At 53.8% G+C, this 13,659-nt stretch overlaps 1 protein-coding gene across 7 annotated transcripts in view; it reads left to right on the top strand.

The window, feature by feature from the left end:
* LOC118509019 (obscurin) overlaps positions 1-13,659 on the top strand; it is a 65,262-nt gene that overhangs the window by 50,535 nt on the left and 1,068 nt on the right. For 5 of the 7 annotated variants that reach the window (XM_036049039.1, XM_036049038.1, XM_036049042.1 and 2 more), the window contains 16 exons: positions 109-1,060; positions 1,135-2,050; positions 3,204-3,338; positions 3,633-4,400; positions 5,453-5,619; positions 5,686-5,800; positions 5,876-6,374; positions 6,459-6,562; positions 6,631-7,093; positions 7,156-7,295; positions 7,369-8,548; positions 8,618-9,830; positions 9,895-11,316; positions 11,406-12,837; positions 12,905-13,130; positions 13,205-13,310. In XM_036049039.1, the coding sequence (XP_035904932.1) occupies positions 109-1,060; positions 1,135-2,050; positions 3,204-3,338; positions 3,633-4,400; positions 5,453-5,619; positions 5,686-5,800; positions 5,876-6,374; positions 6,459-6,562; positions 6,631-7,093; positions 7,156-7,295; positions 7,369-8,548; positions 8,618-9,830; positions 9,895-11,316; positions 11,406-12,837; positions 12,905-13,130; positions 13,205-13,310 (9,838 nt within the window). Of the gene's footprint in view, positions 1-108; positions 1,061-1,134; positions 2,051-2,376; positions 2,719-3,203; positions 3,339-3,632; positions 4,401-5,452; positions 5,620-5,685; positions 5,801-5,875; positions 6,375-6,458; positions 6,563-6,630; positions 7,094-7,155; positions 7,296-7,368; positions 8,549-8,617; positions 9,831-9,894; positions 11,317-11,405; positions 12,838-12,904; positions 13,131-13,204; positions 13,311-13,659 lie in introns of all 7 variants that reach the window. The other 2 variants (XM_036049040.1, XM_036049041.1) reach the window with 2 other exon arrangements.

Genomic DNA, 13,659 nt, shown 5'->3' with positions numbered 1-13,659 from the left:
ATAAGCTTCCCAAGTGATTGCATGATCGCCAACTGCATGTCTGCTCTTTAATTTTATTCCTCCCCCGGGGCCCAAACGAAAACCGCTTTAAACAACCGCTCCGAACAGCTGCAAGGATGATAAGGAAATTCTAGACACCGACAAGCGCATGAAGATTAACCGCGACCATGCGGAAACCGGATTCTACGAGCTGATCATACCGGAGGTGCACAAGGGCGACTGCGGCGTGTACTCCTGCACCGCCTGGAACAAGTTCGGTACGACGAAAACCGAGGCCCAGCTGCTGGTCGCCGACCAGCTCGATCTGTTCTCCGAGCTCGACAATCTGGACGACAAGACCAAGTTTGTGTGGAAGAAGAACGGCGTCGCGTTCGATCCGGAGGAGCGCTTCAAGGTGCTGATGGCGGATGATTCCGACTCGCTGGCGCTTGTCTTCCAGCACGTAAAGCCCGAAGATGCTGGACTTTACACTTGTGTTGCCGCGACATCCTCGGGTAATATCCAGTGTAGCGCTGAACTCACCGTTCAGGGACAAGTGAACCAGCTCATACAGGAACCATCCAAGCCGCACCTGGAGGTCGAGTCGAAGGAAGCGCTGGCCCGAATCGGCGGCAAGGCGCTGCTCGAGATGAAGGTCAAGGGCTATCCGAAGCCGGAGATCGTTTGGCGCCACGAGGGTACGATCATCGAGCCCGGTGGTCGGTACAAGTTCCTCTACGAGGATGCCGAGTCAGTGTCGCTCGTCATCAAGGACGTGCAACCGTCGGATGCGGGCGCCTACTCGATCGTGGCCCAGAACGAGCTCGGCGAAGACTCCACGTTCATTAACCTGGTCGTGAAGACGCCTCCCACCATCACGAAACCGCACGATATGGCTGCGATGGTGAACGAACAGTACAAGATGTCGATCGAGGTCAATGCCGTGCCGGCCGCGACCGTGCGCTTCTTCCGCAACGGCAAGGAAATCCGCGAGGACGACCGTATCAAGTTCCTTACCGCTGAGAACTACTACATCATCAAGTTTAACCACACCACATTGGAGGACGCTGGCAACTATTCGGTAAGTGATGCACTACTCTTACTGGGTTTGCTAAGCGTGTACTAATGCCCTTATGCCGCGAATCGTTTGTCTAGATCATTGCAATGAACGAAATCAGCCAGGCGTCCGAGTTCTGGGAGTTTACCATCAACTCCCCACCACGAACGACCCTGCACCTGCAGGACGAAACGATCGTCAACGAGAAGGAGGACATCGAGCTGGTCGTGAAGGCCGAGAGCAACCCGGCCCCGATCGTGCGCTGGTACAAGGACGGCAAGGAGGTGGTGGCCGACGGCAAGCGTGTCGTCATCATCGCCGAGGACGGCCGATACGTGCTGAAGATCCATGCTGCTAACCGCGACGATACCGCACTCTACACGGCCGACATCATCAACGACTACGGCACGGTGACGGAGAAGTCGCAGGTGAACGTGAGCACCAAGTCGAAGGTGCGCGAACAGCTGACCGCCATCACCTGCAAGGAGGGCGAAACGAATGTTGTGCTCGAGGTGAAGGCGGACGGCTATCCGCGCCCGAAGGTGCAGTGGTACATAGACGATGTGGAGATTACCGAGTCGCGCAACGAGTACAAGTTCCAGGAGGACGGTCTGTACTATCAGCTCGTGCTGAAGGAGGTGAAGGCCGAGCTGCAGGGTGTGTACAAGGCGAAGTTCACGAACGAGCTTGGCTCGGACGAGACGAGCGCCAAGACGACGGTACAGTGTTCGCCCAAGGTACGCAAACCGCTGGTCGACACGGATGTGGACGAGAACACCACGCTCACGCTGGAGGTCGAGATCTACGCGGAGCCGGTACCGGAGGTGACCTGGTTCAAGAACGGTCAACCGATCCAGACCGACGCTCGGTTGACGATCAAGCGTGATTCGCAGCGCGTCGAGAACTACACGCTCTCGCTGACGATGGTGCGTGGCGCGGATTCGGGCGATTACGAGGTGCGGGCTGTCAACTCCATGGGAACTGCCACTACCAAGGGCCGAGTCGTTGTTCAAAGTAAGTATCGCCGTGCTCCTTACAACAATTATCCTTTCTTTCGGTCTGATACGTTACATAGGTGTCCAAGGTGATGAAAGGATGATCGTGATGAGAACGATCTTCGCAAGTGATTATTCTTATAAACTAGCCGGGGGTGTGTGCGTTGGTGCTAGCCGCTATATGTTGGTTTCCTCTTCTTAATACTGTGTTTCTCACACTGTATTAATAGTTTTGAAGCTCTTGAACACACACACAACAACATTTGTGCCCTGTGATAATCCTTCTATATGTTCGTTTGTCGATTTGTGAAACCCACACACCTAACCTCGTCCGCGTACACGCAGCTGTATATGTAGAAGAGCAGGGTGACGGGGAACCGCCGCTGGTGATCGAAGAGGAGTCGCACGTTACCGAAACGGTAGCGTTCGAGGTGGAGGAAACTGTATTACAGGTCCAGTCGCACGAGCCACAAATCGTGCAGGAACCGGAAGAAGAGGAGCCGGAGACCGAGCTACAACCGAACGTCATTACGGTGGAGCTGGCAGAGGAGATCACGCTTGTGCAGGAAGTGATCAGTGAGGTGACGCTTGCTGCACCGATCGCGGTACCGGAACAGGTACCAGAAGTTGCCGAAGATGTTCCTCCGAAGAAGCAACCGTTCGTGGAGCCGATCTCCGTACAAGAGGGTAACAACTGGTGGCCACAGAGGGAGTCATTTTTGCCTGCCGTTTTGTTTCGTTTCTTTTCGTGCTAGATAGTAGACACTGCTCCTGTCCACCTCTTGAGATTGCTCCTCCAGTTAGGGGCTGGCGGCTTAGATTAGTTGCATAGACTTTCCTACCTTCCTTCGCAGCAAGCCAGCCGTGTACATAGTTGTTAGCTGCAACCACAGTGGGTTTTACCGTGTTTTCTTCATGTCTACTGCTACTACTAGCCACCTATCAGTCCTCTTGATCAGCCTCACCCTACAAGTGATGGTCAGGAACAAACAAACACCTTCTGCATCCCCAAAAAGCCACCATACTGTACAAATAACATTCTGTTTTGTATATTTTACACTGCGTTTTGCGTCTATGTTGCAATACCAAATGGTCTCTCAAACAACAACAAACCAACCAAACCACAACACCGCGTTCTGGTCTGCTTACGGCATTCGTTCTCCAAACACCAGAGGCCATTGTAGCGAGCCCGGGAGAGAATGCCGAAGCCCACCGTATGATAAGTGAGTGTATGAAGATCGGTCAGCACGGTGAGACGATCATGGTGTCCGTGTGTACCGAGGAAAGCCACGCAGCAATAGTGACAGGTAATTGTATTCGTTTCGGAGTGAGCCCGTCCTTACATGTTCAGAGTCCTCTCCCACGTGTCCCTCCATCCCTTGCACTCCCTCCATCACCAACTCCTTCACGAGGTTGCACAAGACGGCATGAAGCCACCAGCCACTGTCCACACTCCACACTCCTTCCCGACCCGAGTTGCAACACTTGCTCACAGCCAAGCACGTTGCCCGATCTTTCACATATCCCTTTTGTATCCCTTATGAAACCACGCAAACACTACCACGCACGTACAACAACAAACCCCGAAACGCACCTACTAGGGCCGGAAGAATCACACTCCATACATCAGATGCGCGCCACAACGGTTATCTTCGAGGAGGACAGTGGTTCACCGATCGAGGTGATGCAGAAGATCATCTACCCGAACAAACCACACGCATCCGCACTGCACGTGGAAGAGATCGACACGATCACGTTTACCTCGCCGGAACAGAAACGTCAGTATCAATCGCAACTGTCAGCAAACGAAGGCTCCCGAACCGTTATCGAAGAGATCGAATCGGACAATGAAACAGCGACGAAGGGTAAACTGTCGCGTGGTGTATCGATCACATCCGCTTCCGAGGATGAACTACTCCCGTCGCGTCAAAACAGTCGTGTCGGTGTGGAGAGTGAGCTCACGAAACCAACAAACGCAACGCTCGAGACGAGTGAGCTCGGGAAAGAAAATGTGTCCCAGGAGTCGTTCGATGCAAAGCAGGAGAAGCTAACGATGGAGGATGTTCCAGACTCTCCACGCAAGGGTAACCTGCTCGAGACGGGAGTCTGTGAGGAGCGAACTGGCCGGAAGTCGATCGAAAAGAAGGTATCGTTTGAGGATGACCTACCCCAACAGGGTAAATCGCTTGAAAGGCAAGAGCTTACCGAGAGTGAACCAGACCAACCGGAACCGGTACAGGAAGAACCGGTCGAGAAGCGGACGGCTAGCCAGAAGGCTCTTGCTAAGGAACCGATCGTAGACGGTACAGTGGAGGAGTGCGTGGAAAAAGCTGTAACGAAAGATCCACAGGAACCGGCCCGGCCTGAAGGTATACTAAAACTACACCAACACACACAAACACGGCACACACACACACACAAAGACACCCGATACATCTTCGCCGAACAGCACTAAAGGCTCACGAAAGCATGATCGACTATGATTGCTTCCAATTTCTCTTCAAGAAATCCAATCTTTCCTACTTTCCCTTTTATCAATCCTCTATTAATCTTTCTCTTGCCTAACGTTAGAGTTTCGGTTCAATTGGTATTGGTTTGTTACAAACAGAAAAAAATCGCTTTACTAACCAACAGTATCTATAGCTCGCTTGGATTACGGTCCCTCCACTGAGGAGGATCTCTCCGGATGCTGATCGGTAAGTTATCGTACAGTGTACCTTGTTACTCTTCAAGGTAGTTACCAAATTATACTACAAAAAAGCACAACCACACAGACACACATAAGAAATTTCGTTGTAGATAGCTGTTGTACATAGCCGCCATCTTTCTTTCTTATCCTTCCACTGATCGTTCTACTTACGCCGTGTGCAGTTAGTTCGTGCGTGTGTGTGTTTATAGTGTCCCGGTTCGATTCTACAGTTTTTTTTTTTGCGGGAAGGGAGATTTTTTGTGTCTTGTTTTCATGTAGTTGAGTCTAAATTATGTACATACCCTATTCTAATTGGTGAGATGAGTCTAGCGTCATGATAGAGTCATGAGAAAGCACTACCAAAACTGCAAATTCCTCTTGTCTTTCTTTTGGCTAATTTTCACCTGTACAGTCTACCGCTCATTAGCTGCCCATTATACTGCTCACCCGCGTTTACTGTCTTGTCTGTCTGATGCCGCCTGTCTGTCACTATCTCTGTCACTAGTTGAACTGTTTATATATACATTTTTTTTTCTTGTACATATTTTTACGGTATTGATATTCTATAAGATAATATCTACTTTCAAACTTCACTCACAAGCAACTATCGGAACTAACCAGCCCAACTCTAGTGTGGTCGGTAGTTCGGCCTGCAGTACCTGTCACTGCGCTGTCACCGTGCTGCTGTGACACCTTTCTAATCGTACCTTTTGCCATTGCGTCTTCATCCAGCATCGCCGGAGATCCTGAAGACGGATATTGCGGACGTGACGACGTTCGACTCGCTGCCACTGATCTGGACGGTGGAAGCCGACGGTATTCCGCGCCCGGAGGTATCCTGGTACCATAACGATGAGCTGGTGAAGTCTAGCGATCGTATCCGCATTACGGACTCGGGTGTAAGTAGTGATGTGCGGGAAGGAACGAGTGCCGTTGAATAATCTAAGAAACCTCCTCCAAAACAGACTTCGTACAAAATCGAGAACCGTGACGTGAAGGAGGCGGACGCTGGCGAATGGAAGGCCGTAGTAAAGAACCGCATCGGCGAAAAGTCTCTGCCAGCGAAGCTGACCGTTATTCGTAAGTTTTGAAACAATCGTATCTCTCTTTCCTTTTCGAGGTCTAATCCTGATCGTTCTCCACCCATGTTCACAGCTTGCAAGGAATATCGTCGCCCGAAGTTCATGAAGGGTCTGGAAAACATTTCCGTCCACAAGAACGAACCGGTGTCGCTTACCGTAACGCTCACGTCGGACCCCGAGCCGGAGATTACCTGGCTGCAGAACGGAACCGAGGTTAAGGCCGACGACTTCATCCAGATGAAGACGGAGATCAAGGAGCTAGAGTACAACCTGAAGGAAATCACGTACACGCTGCAGATTGATCAGGCCCGTCACTACGACACCGGTGACTACACGTTCCAGGCGAAGAACAAGTACGACATCAGCGAATCGAACGGCCGGTTGGATGTGTTGCTGAAGCCGGAGATTGAAAACTTCCACGACACCACGGTGCTACCGTTTACGCAGGGCGTGTTCCAGGTGTTGGTTAAGGCAAATCCGAAACCGAAGGTTACCTGGACGAAGGATGGGCTTAATCTGTGCAACAACGACAATTGCGATGTGATTGCCGACATTGAGAAGGAGGTTTACACGTAAGTGCATACCGTGGGAGAGTCCCTGCTCGAAGGGCAAACAATGTAACTGGAAGGTGTTTCTTCTTTGCTTCCCATCAACAGACTCGTGATCGAATCTTGCGCTCTTGCCGAACACGGCACCTACACGCTGACGGCGTCGAATGCTCAGGGTGAAACTGTGGCAACCGCTAAGCTCAACGTGCACAGTAAGTTCAACAGAAACCTCACTTTTTGGGGCATTAAATAATGGAACCGATATTTTTCAACTTCACAGCCGAGAAGCCCAAGTTCACCAAGGAACCGGACTGTCTTACCGTGCACGATTGGGCCGATGTCTACAACAAGGTGCTGGTGCAGGGTGTTCCACGTCCAGCTATTCAATGGCTGCACAACGGAACACCGCTCGATACGCAAGAGATCGATGAGGAATCGCAGGAACCGAAGATCAAGATCGTCACGTCGGGCGATACGGAGGTGACGAGCGAACTGTTCATCACGCACTTCGGACCCGAGCTGCAGGGCGAATATTCCTGTCTGGCGACTAGCATCGGTGGCGAAACCGAGGCCAAGTTTAACATTCAGGTCAAGAACGAACAGCCCGTGTTTGGTAAGGGACTCGATCGGTCTTTGGACCTGGAGGAGGATGATCGTTTGGAGCTGCGCTGCATCGTCGATGGTAGCCCACTGCCAAGGATGACCTGGTACAAGGATTCCAACGAAATCAAGGCTGATGATCAGTAAGTTCTGTGACAGGTTCGAAATTCCATTACAAACCACTAACCATTCCTTCCTCATCCAGTGTTAAGATCACCTACGGCCATGATGGTATCTGTCGTCTCGTGATCGACAACGTCCTGCCAGGAGATAGCGGTTGCTACAAGTTGGTGCTCTCCAACAAGAGTGGCGACATTACTACCCAATGCTGTGTTGCCATCACTCGTAAGTATTTCCTTCACACGAGATCTGTCTTTACCCGTTTTCTCTCATGGCCCTTCCTACTGTCCATCAACAGCGAAGCAAAAGCCTCCGGTATTTTTGCGCCCTCTGCAAGACCATAAGCTCACCGTTGGCGATACGCTGCATATGGAGGCCGAAATTGCCGGCTTCCCGATGCCCGAGGTGCGCTGGTTCAAGGATGGACTGCCGCTGCGTCAGACGCGCGGCATCAACTTCATCAACCAGCCGGATGGTCTGATCGGGTTCATCATCGATCGCGTTACGGCTGAGGATGGTGGCATCTACACGTGCGAGGTGAAGAACAAGAACGGTGAAGCGAAGTCGGCCTCGCTGACGGAGATTGTACCGAAGGGCAAGAAGCCCCAGTTCGTCAGTGAGCTGATGAACGTTAACATCGTTGAGGGCTTCCCGGTCAAGCTGAACGTCAAGGTGATCGGTTACCCGCAGCCTTCGGTCAAGTGGACGCACAACGGTACGCTCGTGTCCGGTGATCGGTACAAGCTTACCGAGGAATCCGAGGGTGCTTTTACGCTTGCGCTGGACAAGAGCACCGGTACTGACTGTGGCGAATATCAGGCAATCGCAACGAACGATCATGGAGAAACGATCAGTGCCGCCACTGTAAACATTCTGCCAACGACCGATCCTTCACTGCCCGAGGAACCGCCAAGCTTCCTGGGAGGCCTGCGCGACATTACCGCCGACGAGGGTAAGGAGCTTACGTTCTCGGCCCGCTTCGCCGGCAACCCAGCACCGGAAGTTATCTGGACCAAGGATGGTGAGCCACTGCAACCGACCGGCCGTGTGGCGGTGACGTGCGATGGCAAGAGCGTTGGGCTGACCATTACGCCCGCGGAAATGTCCGATTCGGGCGAGTACGCTTGTCTGATGGCGAACCCGCTCGGCGAAACGGAAACGCGTGCCTCGGCCATCGTGCGCAAGGTGTTCCAGAAGCCGAACTTTGTCTATCCATTCACCGACATGCAACAGTTGCCAGGATTGGAGGCTAAGTTCCCGGCGAAGCTGGTCGGTGTACCGCGTCCCGAGGTTCAATGGTACAAGAACGAATCGCCCATCCACGCTGGCGATCGGTACAAGATGAAGTACGAGGGCGATTGTTGCTGTCTGTACATTAAGGAGTGCGAACCGGAAGACACCGGTCTGTACTCGTGCACTGCAACGAACCGCGAGGGAAGCAGCACCATCGAGGCTAAGCTGGATGTCGTCACCAGAATGTAAGTGTGTGGCTAGGACTCTAAATCTGAAGAACCAACCAATGTAACCAATTTTAAACTCCTCCACAGTGAGAAGCGCGATGAACCAACGCCACCATCGTTCATGAAGAAGCTCAACGACATGACGCTGCTGGACGGCATGAAGGCTAAGTTGACCGTGTGCGTCGATGGCTTCCCAATGCCAACCGTCGAATGGATCCGCGACGGGCGCCGTCTCGTGCCGAGCGAGAAGTACCGTATCGAGGCAGAAAAGAATGGTCTCGCACGGCTCATTGTGGACGATGTGCAGGAGGAAGATCTCGGCCGGTACAGCTGCAAGGCGGTGAACAACCTTGGCGAAGCTATCTGCCATGCTAACCTGAAGTTCGAACCGTCCGACTACCGCCCGCGCCGTCGTTACGTGAAGGGCAAGGGCAAGGATCTGCTCCACACGCCACCATACCCACTGACGGAGAAACCAATCATCTCGAAGCTGTCCGACCGTCGACTTACGCTCTCGTGGCGTCCCTCGATGACGACCGTTCCCCGCTACCCGGTTACCTATCAGCTGGAAATGATCGAACTGCCGGACGGTGAATGGCACACGACCCGGTCGGGTATTCGTGGCTGTTCGTGCGAGGTCCGCAATCTGGAACCGTTCCGTGAGTACAAGTTCCGCATCCGCGTCGAGAATCTGTACGGTGTGAGCGATCCTAGCCCGTACGTGCAGACGTACCGCCAGAAGCTGGAACCGGAACCGCCGGTGTTCTATCCTTACCTCGGACCGGGACGTGACTTCCGCCCGGATACGTCCTCATTCTATCCGCGCGATTTCGACGTAGAACGTCCGGGCCATCGTCACCAGGCGCAGGCGCCGGAGTTCCTTCGCCAGGAGCGCCCGGTACAGTACGGTACGAAGAATCACAACGTCAGCCTGTTCTGGTTCGTGTACGGCTATCCGAAGCCTACAATGACGTACTACTTCAATGATCAGATCATTGAGGCGGGCGGTCGTTATAGCTTCAGCTACACACGCAACGGACAGGCGACGCTGTTCATCAACCGTATGACCGATCGGGACGTGGGTGTTTACGAGGCGGCCGCTACGAACGAGCACGGAACGGTGCGCCAGCGGGTCTGCCTGGAGCTGGGCGAATATCCGCGGTTCCTGCAGCGTCCGGAGGAGGTGTTCATTATGGGCCGTCGTTCGGGACGCGTGGAGGCCAAGATTACCGGTGTTCCGTTCCCGGACATCAAGTGGTACAAAGATTGGCAACCGATTCACGAATCTTCTCGCATTAAGGTAGGTTGCGGTGACCGCGAAGCGTTTCTAGTTCACGAATAATGGTTATCCTCTTCTTTTACAGATGATCTTCTACGAGCCGGATACTTGTGTGTTGCTGCTGACCGATGCGATCAAGAAGGATGAGGGACTGTACTCGATCAGCGCTCGCAATGCGATTGGTTCGATCAGCTCGTCCGTGACGGTGCACGTCGAGGACAACGAGGAAGACTACGTGTACAATGCGCACCACCGTACGCCGTACGTGCGTGCCCGCAACAAGGTCTACCAGGACTTCTACGATCTGGGTGATGAGATTGGACGTGGCACACAGGGTATCACGTACCATGCGACGGATCGCTCCAACGGTCGCAACTTTGCCGCCAAGATCATGTACGGCAGTCCCGATCTGCGTCCGTTCATGTTCAACGAGGTGGACATCATGAACGTACTGAACCACCGCAAGCTGATCCGACTGCACGATGCGTACGACATAAACCGCTCGATCACGCTCATTCTCGAGCTTGCGTCCGGTGGTGAGCTGGTGCGTGATAATCTGCTCAAGTACGATTACTACACCGAGCGGCAGATTGCGATCTACGTGTACCAGGTGTTGCTTGGACTGGAGCATATGCATACGCGTGGCATTGCGCACATGGGCCTAACAATCAAGGATCTGTTGATTGCCCATCCGGGCAGCGATAATCTGAAGATCTGTGACTTTGGACTGGCTCGGCGCATTGAGGACGATAAGCTGTACACGCTCGACTACGGTATGCCGGAGTTTATCGCACCGGAAGTTATTAACCGGTGTGGCGTCGGGCTTGGACAGGACATGTGGTGCGTCGGTATCATCACGTACATTCTGCTCGGTGGCGTCAGCCCGTTCCTGGGTCGTAACGATCGTGAAACGCTGACCCGCATCAAGGAGGGCAAGTGGACGTTCATCGGTTCGGTTTGGGAGAACATTTCGACCGAAGCGCGTGACTTCATTACCCGGCTGCTGGTGTACGAGGAGAAGCATCGTATGACGATCCGGGACGCGTTGAACCACTCCTGGTTCGATGTGATCTACCGTCGAACGTTCGAGGAGTACCAGATTGGTACGGATCGGTTGCGCAGCTACTACTACCACTACCGCGACTGGTACACGAATGCGTCCTGCCGCACCTGGTACCGTCGCCGGCCGCTGATGAGCTGCTTCGACCATCCGTCGCGCATGGTGTACCCGCCGGGCATTATTTTCACGCCCGAAGGTACGCCGCCACCGATGCAGGTCGACGATATCCCGCACAAGCGCAAGAAGTGGGAGGAGTACGTGTCGAAGGACAACCATCCGGATTACGAGACGGCATCGTTCAAGTCGGAAAGCCACTACCAGTACGGACCGGACACGTATCTGCTGCAGCTGCGCGATACGACCTTCCCGTGCCGTTTGCGCGAGTACATGAAGATCGCCAAGCACCGTTCGCCGAGCTTGGTGTCGGACTCGAACTACGATGGAAGTGTAAGTATTGCTTGGAGGGACACCAACCCCCCCCCCCCCCCCCCCCATGTCCGGGAATGTCTTATCTGATCTGATCTCTCATCTTCCAGCTGCCCATCATTCGCGAGCGTCGTCGCTTTACGGACGTAATGGATGAGGAAATCGATGACGAGCGTCGCAGCCGCATCACGCGCTACGGAACGGACGATAGCATTACGGTAACGCGCCGTCTCCGTAACGAGGTCGGAACGCGGTTGGGATCGTACGCCGAAGCAGAAGCGCTGATTGAGTGCAAGCGCGAAGGTCAGCCACCGTTCTTCCGCGAGAAGCCACAAACGATCGCGATCCGCGAAGGTGAACCGAACCAGATCATTTGCTACGCCGTCGGTGATCCGAAACCATCGGTCACCTGGTTCCGCAACGATATGGTCATCACCGACACCAACCGCATCAAGGTGTTGGACGATGTGGACGGCCGCTCGGTGATCCAGTTCCATCCGGCCACGCACAACGACGTCGGTGTGTATAAGGCGGTCGCAAGCAATCGCATTGCCAAGACGGTGTCCCGCTGTCGGGTCGTGATTGCCGTTATTCCGGACGCACCCGATGCGCCGGATGCCGTCGCGGTGAGCGACACGGAAGTGTTGTTGCGCTGGAAGCAACCGCGCAGCGACGGTAACTCGCAGGTGATCTGCTACAGTCTGGAGCAGAAGGAGCACGGCAAGGTCGATTGGGTGGATGTGGCGTGCAATATCGATCACGAGTTCTTCCTGGTGCACGATCTGCGCCCGAACGTTGGCTACCAGTTCCGGCTGGCCGCGTACAACCGCATCGGCTGGAGCGATCGTGGTCTGCCGACGAAGACCATCACGACGCTGGAGTCGGGCGCACCGAAGATTCAGATCACGCGTGCCATGAAGCATCTGCAGCAGCTGACGGAGTCGGGCCAGCAGGTCGGTCCAGAGGAGCGCACCGGGCGGTTGGATTACAGCTACGAAAAGACACCGCTCAAGTGGAGCATCGAGGGTAACTACAACGAGAAGTACACGTTTATGTCGGAGATGTCCCGCGGACGGTTCTCCATTGTGGTGAAGGGTCTGGAGAAGGCTACCGATAAGATTGTGGTGGCCAAGATCTTCGAGCTGGGTGACGAGCGTGCAGCCGAAGCGGTCGAGCGTGAGTTTGATGTGCTGCGCACGCTGCGCCACGAACGCATCGCTGCCCTGTTGGCTGCGTTCCGCCCGAAGAACACGTCCATTGCCGCGCTGGTGATGGAGAAGCTGCAGGGTGCCGATGTGCTGACGTATCTGAGCAGCCGCTCGGAGTACAGTGAGCAGATTGTGGCTACCATCGTGAACCAGGTGCTGGATGGTTTGCAGTACCTGCACTGGCGTGGCGTCTGCCATCTGGACCTGCAGCCCGACAACATTGTGATGGCGTCGGTGCGTCAGGTTAACATCAAGCTGGTGGACTTCGGTTCCGCCCAGTACGTATCCAAGCTCGGCACGAACGTTACCCGTTCGGGTTGGTTGGACTTTATGCGTGAGTATCGAACTGGAAGCCGATCGAGATCGAAGGACAACGTACTTAAGATCGTGTCTCCCAACAGCACCGGAGGTCCTGAACGATGAGCCAGCCCTGCCACAGACCGACATCTGGACGGTCGGTTGTTTGACGTATCTGTTCCTGTCGGCCACCAGTCCATTCCGTGGCCAGGATGAGGCAGAAACTCGGGCCAACATTAGCTTCGTGCGCTACCGCTTCGAGAACCTGTTCAAGGAGGTGACCGCCGAAGCGACGCGCTTCCTGATGCTGATCTTCAAGCGTGCACCAAAGTAAGTGTTTCACGTCGTTTTGGGGCCTACAAAACGTGAAGTATTAAACGTGTTTCAAACTCCCTTTCACACAGCAAACGTCCCACGGTCGAGGAGTGCTTCGATCACCGCTGGTTGGTACACACCGACTTCATGACGAAGAAGCGCGAGAGGGCAATCTTCCCTGGCAACCGTTTGAAGGTACGTTAACAGGGTTTAACTCATAAATCGCTATTGCGCTATCCTAGAACCGCACCTGGTCTTTTTGCGTAATTTGGCATCAACAATCTTTCATAATAATCGAAAGTCTTCTCTGAGATTTCCCAAAATTAAGTGGTAGTCTTCTATAACTCGCCCTTTGCAAATATGGGAAAGTCTTTTTCTTCTTCTGCGTGGCCTAATGAATTGCTAGGCCATGCAGTCCTCAGTACGGAGGAGTGGTTCGGATGGAATTCGATCTCCAGACCTTCAGGGCTTCCCAAGTTGAGCGGATCTGAAGATCCAGTAGTGGTTCTTCCAGAACTCATAACCCATAACTTAGAACTCTTTT

Source organism: Anopheles stephensi, chromosome 3 (assembly GCF_013141755.1).
Source record: "Anopheles stephensi strain Indian chromosome 3, UCI_ANSTEP_V1.0, whole genome shotgun sequence".
Taxonomy (NCBI): Eukaryota; Metazoa; Arthropoda; class Insecta; order Diptera; family Culicidae; genus Anopheles; species Anopheles stephensi.
This window is presented reverse-complemented; position numbering and strand designations above follow the sequence as displayed.